Consider the following 17,408-nt stretch of genomic DNA (forward strand, 5'->3'; position numbering starts at 1 on the left):
GGTGGCCAACTTCAGTGTAGATGCTGGGTCCCAGAACACCTTCCCTCCTCCCAACCCTCTGTATCCCCCAGAGGCCTCTGAGCAGAGACCCACCATGGGATCTTCCCCTTACGTCCCCCATCATGCAGGACATCCATGATGTCTCTTTCACAGTTGTTCATGGGGGCACCTGGGACATGCAGGGAGCCTCACCAGGTCCCAAGGGATGTCTGAACAGGGCCAGCAAGCAGGCTCCCACACCTGAAGTACAAATGTCACAGACAACTAGTATCTGCTATGTTGGGGACATGTAAAAGGCAGATCTGCCAAGCTCACCTGCAAAAACCAGGTGCCCTCTTCTTGCTAAATTAAACTTTGGGTATACCTGTAAACAGATCTCAGTTTCACTTTTGACCATGTGCTACCCAGAGGCCAGGTGTGGTCACCGTGGTCACAGAAAAGCTCTTTGGGGGATATTCACAACACAAATCTAAAGGGAAGAGAAGAAAAGCACCAGTTCTTTGTTTCTATGGAAAAGAGCAGAGCAGAGAAGGGGTGGCAAGGGCTGAGGGAAAATCAGGGTCCCAAACATCCCTGGACTCCTAGCAATGTGTCACAGCAAGCAAGGAGTAGGCATTGTACTCTGGATGAGATGAGAACTATAATTCCAGTAGCCCCTGGAACATTGTACCAGGTGGAGACAGGAAAACTGAGTCATCAAGGGGTTGGGTACTTTGCCCAGGACCCCACAGTCAGTGGAACAGCCAGACAGGCTTGAGCCACACACTCCACTTGTCCAACATGCTGGGAGCAGCTGCTGAAACGTAGGTCATCTTTGTGGACCATCCTTGCATCTGAGTTGGGGCCACAGCCAAGCAAGGACTGAGACTGCCATCCTCTGGATCACGTTGGTCATCTGTCCAACAATCCAGCACCTTTCTGGGCCACATTCACCTGGTTGCCTCTTCTGAATGAGAGTCCATAGAAACATGAGAAGAGAGAAGTGGGGGAAGGGCAGGTCTGAGACACAGGAACAGCTAAATATACACTGGACATGGAAGAGAGGAACTAAGCATGTGGAGCTGTCAGCACTGGTGTGGACAGGGGAGCAGCTGGGGAGGAGGCATGTCAGTCACGGACTGAGCTGTGGAGAACACACTCTGGCTCCTCCTCATGTCTCCTCTGTGAGATGAGGTGGGTCTTGGCCACATGCATTGCTTCTGCCTTAATAGCCCAGGGATGGGAAGTATCCACGTTACTGGGCTCATAAGCAGCAGACCCTGGCGCAGACAAACAGCCAGGTCAGAGTTAACCCGGGCCCTTTCAGTTGGCTGACGGCTCTGGAGTGTTCTCCCCAAGTCTGACCCCAGACAATTTCAGGCCTCTGAGAATGTGCAGCCTCGGCTTTCCCAGTGCCAGCCCCCGCCCACCCTTCCCAGCGTGGGGCCACGTCACCACCCTGGCATCTCCAACAGCTGTCCCAAGGGCCCAGCCCACAGGACAGGAGCACTGCGGCCTCTGCCAAGGGTGTGCTCAGCTCCGATACACGCCTCCCAGAGCCAGGGCAGCTGCCTCGGGTTTCACAACGAGTGCTTCTCCTTGGGTTTCCTCGGGTCCCCAAGCTTCAGACACAGCCCAGGGGTGGAAAGAGGAGGAGGAACTGAGAGGGTCCCAGGAATCGAGAACAGAGGTGCAATGCAGTGCACTAGCAATAGCCTGCTTGGCACGGCACAAAGCTGAGACGGCGGACTAAGAGCCCCAGGGTTACCATGTGAGAGAGATGGACTCCAGGGCTCAGCAAGCAGTTCAGGAAGTGCCAGGGTGGGAGACATAGAGAGAGGTCCGAACTCAGGGACACCAGCCAGGCCTGGAGCTCAGGATATGAATCCAGCCCAAGGGCCTCTCTCTACCCTCCCCCAGGGCCCCGGGGTTGACCACTTAGACATTCAGTTGAATCATGACCCCCCCAGGGTGTCCACATCCTACTCTCCAGACCCGTGAGTGTTACCTTTTATGGCAAAAGAGAGTGCGGAAGTGATTAAGGATCTTGAAATAGGGAGACTATTCTGGATCACTTGTGGGCCCTAAAAGGAATCACGGGTGTCCTTATAAAAGGGGGACAGAGGAAACTTGGCTACAAAAGAGGAGACCATGTGACCACAGAATCAGCTGAAAGCCAAGGGAGGCCGGCAGCTATAAGAAACCGACCGAGGCCAGGAACAGATTCTCCCCTAGAGCCTCTGCAGGGAAGCAACCCTGTGGACACTAAATGGGTCTTTAAGGACCCATTTTAGATATCTAGCCTCCAAAATTGTGAGAGAATAGATTATGCCGCTTTAAGTCACTAAGTTTGCTGTAACTTGTTACAGCAGACACAAGAAGCTAAGACAGACATCCACAACTGCAGATCAGAAAGGCTCCCTGGTGTAGCTCTCAATAAATTTGCCCCAACATATCTCCTGCCCCATCCTCTCCAATCCCCACTCCCACCCGGCCTCATGGCTGCCTGGGCCCATTCCCTACTCCTGACATCCACTACATACCACGGAGGCTTGCCTGCCAGTAAATGGAGTCCAGCCAACTTCCCTGTCCTGTGTGTGGCCTGCTGAGACAGGGCTCCGGTGTCTCCCCCTTGCCATGGCTCCCACCCTCCCGCTGGCCTCCCCCCTTCTGCACACTGCAACCAGAGCAGGCTTGCTAAAATCGAATTCTTAGTCAAGTTTTTTCCCCAAACTCCCTCCCATTCCATGCAGGAGACTGAGCAGGTCCAGGTCATTGGAGGCTGCAGACCCCATGAAGTCCCCAGCATCAGCCTTGCGCCCCATCTCTCACTCAGCAGTCTGGAAAACTCCTATCCGGCTCAAGGCAAGTAACGGGATGAAGTACGAGGCGGGAGGGGTTGGCTCCCTGTCACAGTAGGGAAGGGCTGGCTGTGGGCCACCAGGTGCAGATGCAGGCAGGCCAGCCAGCAGCGCTCGGCCACGTGGAAGAGCCACCCAGCACCGGCACCCTGTCCTCTCTCAGCAGCAGGGCAGAGTGGCTCCCGTGGTGTTCTGCCTCCTCTGCACGTCAGGGAGGACACCACAGCCTGACAGCAGCGGGCAGAGGCTTGGCAGAGGCTGCTTCTGAGAGAAGGTGGCAGCCAAGGTCACGGGCACAGGGTTGTCTGACTTCTCTTCCCTCAGTCCAGGGGGTGTGCACGGTGGGGCCTGAGGGCACAGTAGCCCAGTGACAGATCCCCAGGACAGGAACCACCTGCCCCTCCTCTGTTCCAATGCATACTCAAGGGGACCACAGAGGGCAGCCCATGGAAGAGGGCAGAGGACACTTCTGCTGTACCTCTCAGAAAGCAGAAGCCAATGCCAGGGATGGAAGAGGGGAGGAGAGAGGGGGGAAACACTTGTTTTATTTGATCCATATGGTGCTTTTCAGAAATTTGAAACCACACTTTAAATCAGGACAGTTCATGTACAAATTATGATACCTGAATTCTCTTGATAGTATAATAATCAGCTGCCCCAGATCTACCCTTCCACCAGGTCAAGGTCAAAAGGGCTGTCCCTTTGGATGGGGTCTCTGGTCTGCCCTATGCCCATAGCGAGGCCAAGGCCAGGTGTCAGGTACTATTACTTTCATTTTTTTAATTTATTTTATTTGTTCTAATTAGTTGTACATGACAGTAGAATGCACTTATACATTTTGATAGATCATACATAAATGGCAGCTATAAGAAACTGACAGAGGCCAGGAACAGATTCTCCCCTAGAGAATGTAATCTCTCATTTTTCTGATTATACATATTGCAAGTTCACATCATCATGCAGTCATACATGAACATGAGTTAATAATGTCTGTTTCACTCTACTATCATTCCTACCCCCATACCACTTCCCCTCCCAACACTCTCCTCTAATATAAAGTAACTCTATTCTTCCCTATCCCCACCCCCTTATTGTGAATTAGCTTCTGCATATCAGAGAAAACATTTGGCCTTTGGATTTTGGAGTTTGACTCATTTCACTTAGCATGATATTCTCCAGCTCCATCCATTTACCAGCAAATGCCAGAATTTCATTCTTCTTTATGGCTGAGTAGTACTCCATTGTGTATATATACCACAGTTTCTTTATCCATTCGTCAATTGAAGGGCATCTAGGTTGGTTCCACAATCTAGTTATTGTGAATTGAGCTGTCATAAACATTAATGTGGCTATGTCGCTGTAGTATGGTGATTTTAAGTCCTTTCGGTATAAACCGAGAAGTGGGATAGCTGGGTCAAATGGTGGTTCCATTCTAAGTTTTCTGAAGAATTTCCATGCTGCTTTCCATAATGGTTGCACCAATGTAGACTCCCACCAGCAATGTATGAGTGTGCCTTTTTCCCCATTACAGACATATTTCTCTGTCTTCTGTGTTTACATAAAAAGTAGGGAAATGAAAGCCAGACCAAGGGTGGATGTAATTTTCTTCTCTGCTGTTCTCCCCACTGGCATTGCCTGCCGGGCCCTGCGGTCCTCTGAGTTTGCAGCTTTTGTCTTGGGATATCAGAACTTTCTGCAAATGTGCATCTGAAAGGAAGATTACATGCACAGAATATGCTCTAGGGATTTTCACAGAGTCCCAACTTCAGCCCCTTGCGGGCTGAGATAGTCGGGTGCTCAATGCCAATGCAAGGCCAGCTTCTCTAGGCACATAGTCTTGGGATCAGCCCAGTCACAGTCTGGCCTAGCCTTTCCAGGTGTAGGGCACCATCTGGTTGAGACTAGAACTAGATGTTCTTCCACACAGGCCCTCCATGGGTATTTCAGAGATGAGTGCCCTGACCACTGTATAGCCAGCTTTATACGAGGATCAGTTCACCTCTTGAAATTGGCTGAAGGGTGACCCCAAAGATAACAAGTCCTGATTCCCATAACCTGAGACTGGTGCTTTATATGGAAAAAAAAGGACTTTGCAGATGTGATCTGACTGTGGGTCTTGAAATGGAGAGACTGTCCCAGATGATCCTGATGAAACCAAAATGTAATTACACGCAACCTTGCAAGGGGAGGCAACGGGACACACGCAGACAGAACAGGAGGTGATGTGACCACAGAGGCAGATACAGGAGCGATACAGCCATAAACCAAGGGAGGCTGGCAGCTACCAGAAGCTGGGAGAGGCAAGGAACAAATCTCTCCTAGACAGACTCCAGTGGGAACACATCCTTGCCTATACACTGATTTCCACCCAGTGAAACTGATTTCAGATTTCTGATCCCCAGAATTGGAAGAGAATAAATTTCCATTGTTTTAAGCCCCAAGCTGGTGTATCGTTGCAGTCTGAGGTTCATAGGGAGTGACGGTCAGGGTCACCTAGTTCCAGATCCAGGCTTCTGGCCCCAGGCAAGGCCCCTCCTCCTGTATTGTCTCTCCGGCTCCCTCCTCAACAACCCCAAGATGAGAGATGGAAGCCAGGGCAGGGTTCTGGTACAGAGCTGTGCCCTGTTTGCACACATACACAACACACAGTATACCTCACCCCCACAAAACAGTATCTCAAGACTGGCCTTAGGGAAGGCAGAAAACTGAGACTCAGGGCACCTAAAAAAAACCTATAGCCCCAAGGAGGCCTGGGTGATGCTCTCCCCAAAAGGCTACCCTGGGGCCCTGGCCTCAGAGCTCTACCTCCTGTCCCAGCAGAGCTAAGCAGAGATGTATCTACAGACACCAGTAGGGACAGTGAGGAGAAAAAAGGGTTCTCCCCCTCCTTCTATCCTTCACCTTTCCTAAAGCCTTATTCAAGGCTGGAAGGCAAGACTGCTGTGAGCTAAACCATCCACCACACGCACACCCAACCCCAGTGTGAGTCTGAGAAACCGTGCTAAAACCCTCATTTTCCATCCATTTCCCCAGGCAAACTGCAACCCAGCAACTGATGTAACATGACAGAGACTATTAGTGAAAATGATTCTCTGAGGCTCTGTGAGCCCCTGGGATCACCCCAGGCAGCCTGTTGGCTTCTCAGAGAAAACAGGACAACTATCTCAGCACCCCTGAGGAGCAGCCATGTGGGCCCCAGGAAAACTCAGCCATCATCCACCTCGAAAGTCCAGGATAGATCCGTCCCCTCCCGATGGGACTCAATACACCCACTATCCATCAATGAAGAGTGTGATGTTTCAACTCATCTCCAGAAGTTGCCTTGGGGAGTCAAGAGTCAGAACCCCCCTCAGCACCTCCTTCCTGCTTCAGCCAGAAGCTCATGGATATATCAGAGTTCCAACCAGAATTCCCAGGAACAAAGGGTCCCTGCTATGGTTTGGATATGATCTGTCCCTCAAGGGTTGGAAACCTGATCCCCAGAGTGGTGATCCTAGGAGGTGATGGAACCTTTAAGCAGCGGGGCCTAGCAGGAGCTCTGTAGATCATTGCAGGAGCTCCCCTCAGAAGGGATTAAGTAGCTTTTGCAGGACCCCCGAGCTCTTGCAAGATGCAGTTTTTAAAAGAGTGAGCCTGGCCTCTGAATTGCCCTTTGGCTTCCTTTCTGGAGATGTGATCTCTTACTTTCATATGCATTCTGGCCATTGTGATGTCATCAGCCCTTAGGCCCTCACCAGCTGCCCAACCAGTGGGATATCCTGATCTTGGACTTTCAGCCTCTAAAACTATAAGCCAAATAGACCTCTTTTCTTCATAAAGTTAGCATGCCTCATGTATATCATTATAGTAATGAAAACAGACTAATACAGTCCCCTAGTGTTTTGCACTGCTATTAAAAAAAATACATGAGGCAGGGTACTTTATAAGTAAAGAGTTTATTTACTTCATAATTCTGGTGATTGGAAGGTCCAAAGAGCATGGCACCAGCATCACAACCTGGTGGAGAGGCAGAAAGGGAAACAGTTATGTACAAGAGATCAAGCACATAGGATGGTCTTGTTTTTTAACCGTCTGCCTTTATCAGTCCCAGCCAACTCCATGAAACCAATGTTATCCATTCTTGAGGGTGGAAACCCCATGACCTAACCACCTTTCACTAGGCCCCACCTCTTAAAAGGTTCTACCACTTTAGCACCACCACACTGGGGACCACGTTTCTAGCACATGAACCTTTGAGGGATGAACTACACCTAAACCATAATACCACACACACACACACACACACACACACACACACACACACACACACACTCGCACACACCCTTTACACTGAGGTCCTGGGGTTCTGTGCCCAGCAGGACATGTCTGCTTGCTATGCCCAGCCACAGGACACAGCTGCCATTCTGGGTCCTGACAAGGCCTAAGCCAATGGAAAGTTGAACCATCTGAGGTCACCCCAGGCCCTCGGCCCAGACCCAGCATAAACTGTGTCTGGATCCCCTCCAGTCAGTGAGTCGACCTCAGCCCTGGGACATAAGGGATAAATCAGGCACATCCAGGGGGAAACAGATTCTCTGTGGACCTGAATCACTCATCGAGGGCCATGCTGACACTGGACAGGGATGTCAAAGAAAGGGGTCTAAGCCCCAGAGCACAGGTCTATAGTCTGAACTTATAGCTCAAGGTCCACACCCACACCCACAGTCTGAGCTCCCAACTGGGGACTCTGAGCTTACAGCCTGGGACAGAGGCCTACAGCTCAGCTTTGGACAGGTTCATCTCCTTCCAAAGTGGCCAATTACCAACTCCTACCCCACCCACCTTCCAGTCCAGCCTCACCCCCTGACCTGTGCTGCTGGCTTTATCCAGCACCTTCTAAGGCCAATGGTTTCTGGGCTTATTCTGAGTTTGAAATTCCTTTCCTGTGTTCTCAGTTCCAAGTTCTCACTAAAGATATGTGGACTGGGGTTGTGAAGTGGAGAGAGGATTCAACAGAAGATGCCAAAAGACCAGAAGTCCAGAAAATAAAGTCAGGCCAGCTAGGCCATGGGGGAGGGGTTTCCATGTTCAGGAAGATAAGCACCATATGGAATTTGGGATCCGAATCATAGTGAAGGGCACCTGGCCAGCTCCACTGTGCAGACTCCACCTTACCCTGCCTGGGGTGGGCAGAACCACCCAGAATCTTCCAGTTGAGGCCAGCCCAGAAGTACCAAGCCCAAAGCCACCAGACCCTGAGTCCTCTAGGAAACAGGCATTTCTAACCCCAGCAGACTCAAGAGAAAGCAGAGATCAGAGGCCCAAACTTGCCCACAGTCAGCAAGAAGCAAGATCAGAGGGGACCTGATCTCCGGTCTGAGGCTCTTCCCTTGTCCCACTTTCATTCTTGCCCTACAAGGTTACCCCCCCTGCAGAAAGAAAAAAGGTGGGAATAAGGTGTGGGGTGGGGTGTGGCTGAGGCTGAGGCTGGGCAAGGCTAAGCAGGTAGCACCCAGTGGTCCAGCTGGTGGCAGCCAAGGTGGACAGCAATTCATTATCAGAGAAGAAGGGGCCACAGGAGTATTGATTGGCTCCAGAGAACACTGGGCTTCCTGATGGAACGATTCCTTTGCAAAGGTATCTGACACGGTTTCTTGAAATTAGAATGGTGCCCTGCCAAGCTGCACCCAATTGATCTGTCAAGATAGGAAGTCAGGGAGACCTAAAATAAATGAGCCCCGGCTGCACTGGAGGGATGGAGTATTTCAGTAAATCACAGCACTGGGAGCTGGCCCAGCCAGGAGCCTCCAGAGCACTCACTGTAAACCTGCAGACGTGCATGATCCAAGATCCCAGGTTACCACTTGCAGTGGCTTTTCTCAGCCAGGGGTCCAGGGCCAGGGATCCAGGACCAGAATTCCAGGGCCAAAGACTGAAGGCTGGGCTCACAGCCCCTCATCAATGAGCAAAAAACAGGCACAAGTGAGGTGACCTAATTTACACACGTGGTTTCTGGGAAATGTGAGCCCTGAAGGACTACTATGGCCCCTGACCCTGGCCTCTTCACAGTCTAGAACCAGAAATCCAGACAATGCCAGGGAGATTTTGGACTGGCATGGTGGTCCCAGATCTGAGGTTACGGCTAGGTGACCAGTCACCCTGGCTACACGGAAGTTACTTAGACATTCCTGGACCTAAAGCATGCTTTAGTTGAGAAAGACAAAATCCCGTGAATGTGTGCAGAGGCTGCTCAGACTGCTGGGAACATCTCCAGGATCTTTACTGGGGAATCCAGAGACACTACCCAGGGTCTTTCCCTATGAGCAGCCAGGGAAGAACTGACACACTACAGGGACCATCATAGGGACTGTGGCCACACAGAGGAAGAAGAGGGCTGCCTGGGGAACACAAATGTCTTTTTCATGGACATGGCACTCAGACCAGGGATGCAGGCCTGGTCTCGGTCTCCCTGTTCCCCAATAAGTGCCAACCCTGAGGCCGAAGAACATGGGTCCTTGGACAGTCTTTGCTTTCCTCTAGGACAGTCAACACCTATAAGTGGTGAGTACTTAGGCTGTTTATCACCCACATGCACCCAGAGCAGAGGACTGGGGAACCCAACACCCCACTATGCCATGCAGTCAACCACACAGTTGGCCCATTCCTGAGCCAATAAGTCTGTGGCTCGGCCTCAGTCTTCAATCAGGTCTGCAGAAGAGGACATACAGTGCTCTCCATGCAGCCCTCCCACCTGCAGCAACCTTACCTGTGTCCAGGGCCTGTGGCCCCTCCAGAGGAGGGGTTTTGGGGGTGGGTGGTCGGCGATACACCACGTGCACTCGACCCTGCTCGGCCTCCTGCGCCACCAGCCCCTTCTCCAGAGGCTCGATGAAGAACTCCTCCTCCTCCGTCCGGATTAAACCAGCCTGAAGGGGCAAAGTTGAGAGGTTCAAATTCCCAACTACAATAGACTAAGGAGGGGGAACAGAGAGGAGGGTCCCAGTGGGCAGTATCTCCCAGCTGAGGATTCTGCCTGGCACCCCATCTAGTCCTCAGTTAGAGCCCTGGGTTGGCTGGCGGACACACAGGTGGTCCCTCACCTGCTCAGAGACTCCATTTGCAGAAGGCATAGCCACAAGATAATGCTGAGTCCTTTCTGAGGAAGGGGCTCTGCCTGGGTCATCCTCCTGCCCCCATATCTCAACTCTCCTTCCAGAAAAACTACTGTACCTATAAAACCCAACATCAAGAACAGCCTGAAGGAATTCAAGTGCAGTTCTAAGTCTATTATATGGCCCTAGGAGGATATCAAGATGCATCAAAAAAGCCAAGGGCCATCCTCACCCTTCAGGAGCCCAAAGTTGAAGACAAAAGTCAAAGCTGTCAGCTGTGGGTTGAGTCCACCCACAGACAAGTTCAGTTTGGGCTAAACAATATTTTTAAAGCTCTGACTCCAACACTTAAAACAATGAGATTTCATGTTTTAAAAATGCAATTTCAAACTTTCCTTGGAAAACACAACTTCTGACCAAAGTGGGCTGCACACTGCCTAGCAGACATGTGCCCCATTGACCCCTATTGATTTGCCACAGGACCAGACAATACAGGCAAGTGCATTGCTGTCTCCCCACCAAGACAAGCCACGGCCCTTCCTTGCTACAAACCCCTTGCTAGATCCATGCCTGTCTGGATTCAGCCTGCCCTGTTCTGTAGCATTCAAGGCTCTCAGCCTACCCCTGCTCTCCCAGCCCTCACACTGGCCCCTGGGTTGTACATGCACACAGCTGAGGTACCAGGTCACCAAACCCACCCGTCATATCCTCAGTATGGAAGTTCTGCTACCAGCTCCCACCTTGGCCATGTAAACTCCCTTTCACTGTCTGGCTCACATCCTCCCAATTGCTCCCTGCCACAATGCAGTTGCAAGTTGCTGCCCTCCCCAGTCACCCTGCCATCAGTACTCAGCCCACCTGTCCTACAAATGCTCCATGTTTCCACACTTTGGGTTTTTTTGTTTGTTTGTCTTTGTTTTGTTTGTTTGTTTGTTTGTTTCTTGGTCTACTATCCATAAACCAAAGATCTCACACTAGGAACTTCCACTGTCCAACTTGCAGATGTACTCCCTTTAGATCACACAGTCATGACAAGCAGGGTTTTTTATTTAAAGCTTGAATTGGTCATTCAGAGGCAAAAACTAGGAGATTCCACATCAATGACCAAATTTCCAGATTCTCTCAGAAAACCCAGCATTTCCCTGCCCATCCAACACTGGCTTAGCTGGCACTGCCTGGGTTTCCTGTCCAGCCAGGGCTGTGCACTCCAGTGTGCAACTCTTGGCATTACCCATTCAGATGTTCAGAAACCACATGCCACCAAAATAACCTAAATGGCCTCTGCCACATCATCGTCCTGGCTGGGAGAGGGGACAGAGTGGATATACAAGGCTACCCTCCTTCTCCCTGACAAGCAGGGCGCTCTTTGGGCCCTGTCCTGATGCTAGCTAGGAGCCTTCAAGGACAGAGAAACAGTTGGCATTCCCATAGATGCTCTGCTGAGCATCTGCCATTAGAGTGGGACACAGCCATCCACTGGGCACACTCAGCCGGTGCCTTGGGGGAACCAAGGTGCCAGTGGGTAATGTGGATGATGAACCAGGAAGAGGTAGTTCCAGTCATAAGTAGGGACTGGTGAAGGTGCAAAGGAATGTAGAACACAGCATCAGGTCCCAACTCCGGAAACAAGGAAGTCACCTGAGGGTGGTAATGTCTACGTGAACTAACTCCAACACTTTGCAATGGCCAAAGAGTCAGAGAGAGGGACAGTGCTCACAAAGTCCCAGGAGGCAAGTCACAGTCAATGGAAAGAACTGACCAGTTGGGTGATTGGGAACATCGGGGGTGCTGAGTGGCATGTCACATAGAGCAGGTCTCCTGGGTAAAGGCAGTGAGAAGCTCAAAGGCTTCAGGGCAGGAAGCCTGTGATCTGTGATCTGACTTATGGTCAGGATCCTGCTGGCCACTGCAGGGTGAAAGGACTAGAAGAACACAAATAGGCCCAGGCAGCTGAGAAGCAGATGCTGCAGACGCCCCAGAGACAGGTACAGGTCCTGGATGGGACAGATATCAGGAAACTGAAGAAGTAGACTTGGGGACAGATCTTATTCAGGTACAAGGGAGATACTAGGGCTCAAGAAGGCTTCCAGATCTGTGGTTGGCTGAGAAACAGTCCCCCAAAAGTTGTCTAGGTCCTAATCCCTGACACCTGTGCATGGCAGTTCATACAGTAAGAAAGGACTTTGCAAATGTGAAAGTCGAGACTCTGCAACAGAGATTGTCCCGGATCATCAGGGTGGGCCTGAATGCAATCACATGCCCACTTCCCCATAAAAGGAAGGCAGAGTGGGATTTGACAAGGAAGAGAAAAAGGTGATGTGACCACAGAGGCAGAGACTAGAGCAAATGGCCACAAGCTAAGGAACACCAACAGCCACCAGAAGCTGGAGGAGACCAAGAATATCTTCTCCCCTAGAGCCTTGCAGAGGGAGCTCAGCCCTACCAACAAGCTGATTTCAGTCAGACTGTACTGATTTTTGGCTCCCCAGAACTGTGAGAGGATGCATTTCAGTCCTTTTAAGTGACTTGTTACAGCAACCACAAGAAAAATATACAGGGTTCCAATGAGTGGCCGGATGAAGGGGGTAGCCAGGTGATGGGTGAGGCCTTTCTCTGAGAGGCACAGGAAGAAGAGCAAGAGTAGTGGACCTACAAGGACATGGTGGGTGGCAAGGGAGGAGGTCCAAGAGGCCAAGGAAGGACAGCAGGGACAGCGAAATGAAGTCACCGGGTCTGTGAGAGGAGAGGAGAAGGTCTGGTGGGAACTCTGCAGGCCCCCACACTTCTGACTCATCTGTGGGTCCCAGGGCGCCACCAGCAAAGGGAGCCAACAAATGCTGTGGGCTGAGTGAATGAATGACCCCAAAACATCGGGACACATCCTCCCAGAGAGACGGGAAGGGCATGGAGGTCCACTGGTACATGGTGAGAATGTTTACAACAGCAAAAGTTACTTCCAGTACATTGCCATGGTGTGTGGTTTTGGGGGAGACTGGTGTCTCATCTTATTAACAGAATTCATTCAAAGAAGTGTGGGAATTAACCCCTGCAGGCAGCAGTGGGCAAGTTATCTGAGAGTTCAGTGTTCTGGATTCCTGGCACCCTTTCTGTCTGGGTGGGTGAGCTCAGGCAAGGCGCCAAAGCTCCCTGGGTCTCCAATTCCTCACCTGTAAATGGAGTCAGTCCTCCCTTCCATTGCACAGTTGCTATGGGAGTGTACACAGCCTGGGACACACTCAGAACCAGGGCATATACTGTGGGTGCTCCTTAACCCAAATGAAGTCATCCAGACTATTCACTTTCCAAATGGGGAAATGGAGGTCCAGGGGTAGAAAGCCTGCCAGGGAAAAAAGAGTCTAGGAATCAGAACCCAAGACCCTGTGGAAGGGGCCTCTCCTGGGTGGGCCTCTGGGCCAGATCAGACTTACTAAGGCAATTAAAGAAGGATGTTGGGTGCAGAGGGCCCCATAAGGCAGCCCCTTATGTTAAAAAACCTTTGCACCCCAGACTGAAAGCCATCTATGGCACATGCCCTGGCCCTGAGGTAATCCTGGCAGTACCTACCATGATAATCAGGCCATGCCCAAACTGGTAAAGAACAGCTCTTTTACGCTGAGTGACCTCAAGGGAAAGTTTGGGGTCTCCCAGCACATGGGAGGTCAGGTTCTCTTCTTTGGCCAGCCTTCTGGTGGGAGGTCATCAGGTTGACATGAGGATACTGGATCCATTTGATGCTGCCATGATCAGGAAGCCAGAGCCCAGGGTGCCTGGCAGGGGGTCCTCCCAAGTTCCTACCTGAAAGGAACGCTAGAGAATATTGACAAAAATCAAAAGAAATGAGGCCAGTTCACTCAGGTTTCCTCATACAACCAGAGACCTCTTAGTAATTGTATTCTTAAATGGAGATATTTGACATATTCTTTGCCAGGATCAAATCCATCTCTGTTGGATATTATAAAATGCACAAAAGTATGTCACATTGGTGAACCTACATGGTACTTTCCCCAAGACCAGTGGCTGATCATTGTGAGAGCAATTGATGACCACCCACAAGACCATCAGCTGAGCAACCCAAGACTAGCAGCTGATCACTCCCAGGATGTGGGTGAACACCCTCAATGAATGGCCATTCCCAAGACCAGTGGAGGACTGCCCCAAGATCAATAGATGACCACTCCTAAAGTCAATGGATGACTATCTGAAGATCAGTGGATGACAGCCCCCAGAACTACTGGATGAACAGCCTGAAGCCAGTCACTGGTCACCCTGAGCCCATTAGCTAAAGCCACCCAAGACCACTGGCCTGAATAATGCTGGATGAAGGTTCTTCACAAAGAAAGCAGGGTTCATTAATAAAATGCCAATTTTACCCAAACATTTTAGTATGCATCCCAGCAACAATCTGTCTAAAAAACTACAGAAGAAAATTGACAAGAGAACAAGGCACAAAATATGAGCTATATTTTGCTGAGGTTTTTCCAGGACTTTGATTTTCCTGCTGCCAGTGGCAAATGTATCTGTTTTTACATGTAATTTTTATTAATAAGAATCAGTCCCCTCTCCCAACTCAATAAATATTTAAGAAATCCCTTAAGCCTACCAGTCTATGAGCATATAATTGGGAAATGGCTGATAGCCTGCCTGTTCCACCCCATGTCTGTCCAGTCTGGTGTCTTTCAGAGGGGCTGGTGTCCTAAGCTTAGCTCTCACTCTGAGAGCAAGTCTGTGACTGTCTTCCAAATTCAACGAAGGACTCCCCTGTGGAACAGAAGGAGGGTCCCAGGGAGGACTATGTCCCCAACTCGGTTATCACTGCTGGAGCAGAGAGCCTGGAAATTCCTTGGCTACCAAGTCAAGTTGCCAGTATTCAGATTTGATGAATCATAAAATGCCTATCCTACCTCTTTCTTCTATGTCCTGCTCTTTTGCTATTTGATTCATGGTGAAATAGTCACTAGAAATGGAAATTAAATGTTAAAAATTCATAAGAATCCAAAGGCTTAAATAGTTATCCCCTGTTACTTTGAATTTTTAACATACTCAAAACACTGACACACTCAAAGTTAGGATTTCACACAAAAAGAAAGTTTGCATCCTGCTCCCATCAGCATTGCCATTTGCTCATCCTTACCGGCTCCTTCCCTGGGAGCTGAAGCTTGCAGCACCCCAGCAGGTGTGACCTGAACCAGGTTTGTCACTCAACCTTGTCATTTTTGCAACCTCCAGCACAACCTTTGTCAAGGTTGCAGAGGTAACAAAGAAGAATAGAAAGAAAAAAGAGGGGCTGATACAAACACAGAGGGAACCAGACATGGACAAAAGACAGGCAGTGTGTGTCAGCCTCAACTCCCTATTGCCCCTAAAGTCAACGTTGCGCTGAAACACACACACACACACACACACACACACACACACACACACACACACACATACATACATACCTTGGGTACTAGCCCTTGGACTCCCTCAAATTGCTGGCATCTGAAGCAATTAACTCCAAAAGAACCACTGCCTTTCCTCCCCTCCTTCCTTTAGGCAATGAACTGAAGATTCAATTGGACAATGGGGTAATGGCCACCAGCCTCCCTGCAGAGAGACAAGCCCGCTGCCAGGACACCTCCTGACAAAGCCTGCACTGGCAGACAGTCTTCTGCCCCTCTCAGAGACCTGGGGAAGACCAGAGCAACTCTGGGAGCATTATGGGAAAGAAACTGGACGCCTCACTGCTGACTAGACACAGGGCTGGGAAGGGAAGTTGTATCCGTTTAAGTCACTTCATCCTAACCTCTAGGGGGTCCTTCCCAGCTCAGTATCCCAAGGGATGTTTTTGCACATTGATTTTTCCACTTTTTCAAAAGAGACAGCAGCCATCTGTTGGGGGAACTTGCCCCAGCAGGCAATAGCAGTCCATAGGGTCAGGAGGCATTGTCCTTCTCCTGCTACGTTTCTATCAGCTCCTGCTCCATGCCTTCTGGAGCTTCCCCACTTCTGGAAAGGTCTGTCTGTGAAATGTCCTTGTATCAAAACCCTTGCCTTCCTGGTTCTCTTTGCATTTAGGGTGGATGCATGTGGCCCTTGTCAAGTGTCAGTCACTCCCTTTCTTTAGCAGTGACCCCTTGTCCAAGGTTCTGTTCTCCCGGACCAGGGGGAGCTGAGGCCAAAGTTGGGTCATCTAAGGTTGAGTGGAGCATAGTGACCATGGACAATGTTGTCCATGAGCTCCAAAGAACCCTGAAGACTTTACCTATCAGGACCTGCCCCTCCCTGGTCCTAATCTCAGGTCGTACAGATCCTTTACTCCAGAATGTCCTTCATTTGGCCTAATCTGGCCAGAGTCTGTTTCTGAGGCTCAGTCCAGGGAGTCCTAATAGTCACATGCCCCAGTACTGAATCCAGTGTCCAGCTGAGTACTAAGTTGAACCCCACTTTGAAGCACAGGGAGGACAGAACAGCACACATGGGGACACAGAGCAAAAGGACCTGGTTTCAATTCTGTTGATGGGCCGGTCCTGTATGCTCTGCAGCCCCAGTTTCCTCTTCTGCAAAGTGAGGAGTGAATCAGGTAGCCATTTATCCTTCTGTCATTCTAACAGGACCAAGGAGAGCTCCACCAGAACCGGAAACAAACTAAAAACCAGAAACCCACCCCTCCCCTGCATCATCACCTCTGTCTACAGATGAGGGCTAAGGCCATCTCTAGCACGCAAGGCCTTCCATGATGCCACAGCAGCCACCATCTTCCCTGGGAGCATTCCCAAGTGCCTTTCTCCTCCATGCCTGGGCTTTTCTTTTGCACCTCAGTGCCAGTGAAACTGCCCTTCTCTCAAGCATCTACGAGCTCCTGCCCTTCGTTCCCAAGGGACTCTGTGTCACCCAACAGACCCCTAGATTTGAGTCCTTCCTATGAGCCTACATCTTTATGGGGGCTTTCAAATACAGTGGAAATTCAAACTCCCCTAAAATTCTAGGAGGCAGAATGCCCTATTTACAGAGGATCCTCAGCCAAAAGAAGTTAAGCCACTAACTCAGATTTCCCCGTGGGCAGTGTGCAGGCTCCTGGACCCAGTCTTGGCCTACCCACATCCAGCCCTAGGAGAACCACTGTGGATGGGCACGGGGGTCGCCAAGCCACAGCATTTCATCAGTGCCATCCCGACCTTTGCCTTACCCAATTGTATTAAATTCCAGCCAGATTGTCTGCTAACACTCTGAACCTGAACTTTGATCTCTTTTTGTTATTAAAAAAAAAGAGATTGGTAAGTATTAGAGAGGTGTGAAAGATCTGTCAGCATGAAATGAGATTTCCCTTGACTTAGAAAGCTTAAAACATAATTGCAAAGGGAGTAATTTTTCCACTATGAGGTTCAATGTTTTAAAAACATGTAACAGCTTCATGGAGCTGTAATTCACATACCATACAATTCACACATTTAAATTGTACTTTGAAAGTATACAATTCAACCATTACTACTCTCCA

The 17,408-nt window shown here is 50.1% G+C and overlaps 1 protein-coding gene across 1 annotated transcript in view; it reads right to left on the reverse strand.

Moving 5' to 3' along the window:
- ADAMTS2 (ADAM metallopeptidase with thrombospondin type 1 motif 2) overlaps positions 1–17,408 on the reverse strand; it is a 254,454-nt gene that overhangs the window by 167,619 nt on the left and 69,427 nt on the right. Inside the window, exon 3 of the mRNA XM_079144112.1 lies at positions 9,586–9,745. Coding sequence (XP_079000238.1) covers positions 9,586–9,745 — 160 coding nt within the window. The remainder of the gene's footprint in view (positions 1–9,585; positions 9,746–17,408) is intronic.

The sequence above is a fragment of the Sciurus vulgaris genome (assembly GCF_902686455.1).
Source record: "Sciurus vulgaris genome assembly, chromosome: 6".
Taxonomy (NCBI): Eukaryota; Metazoa; Chordata; class Mammalia; order Rodentia; family Sciuridae; genus Sciurus; species Sciurus vulgaris.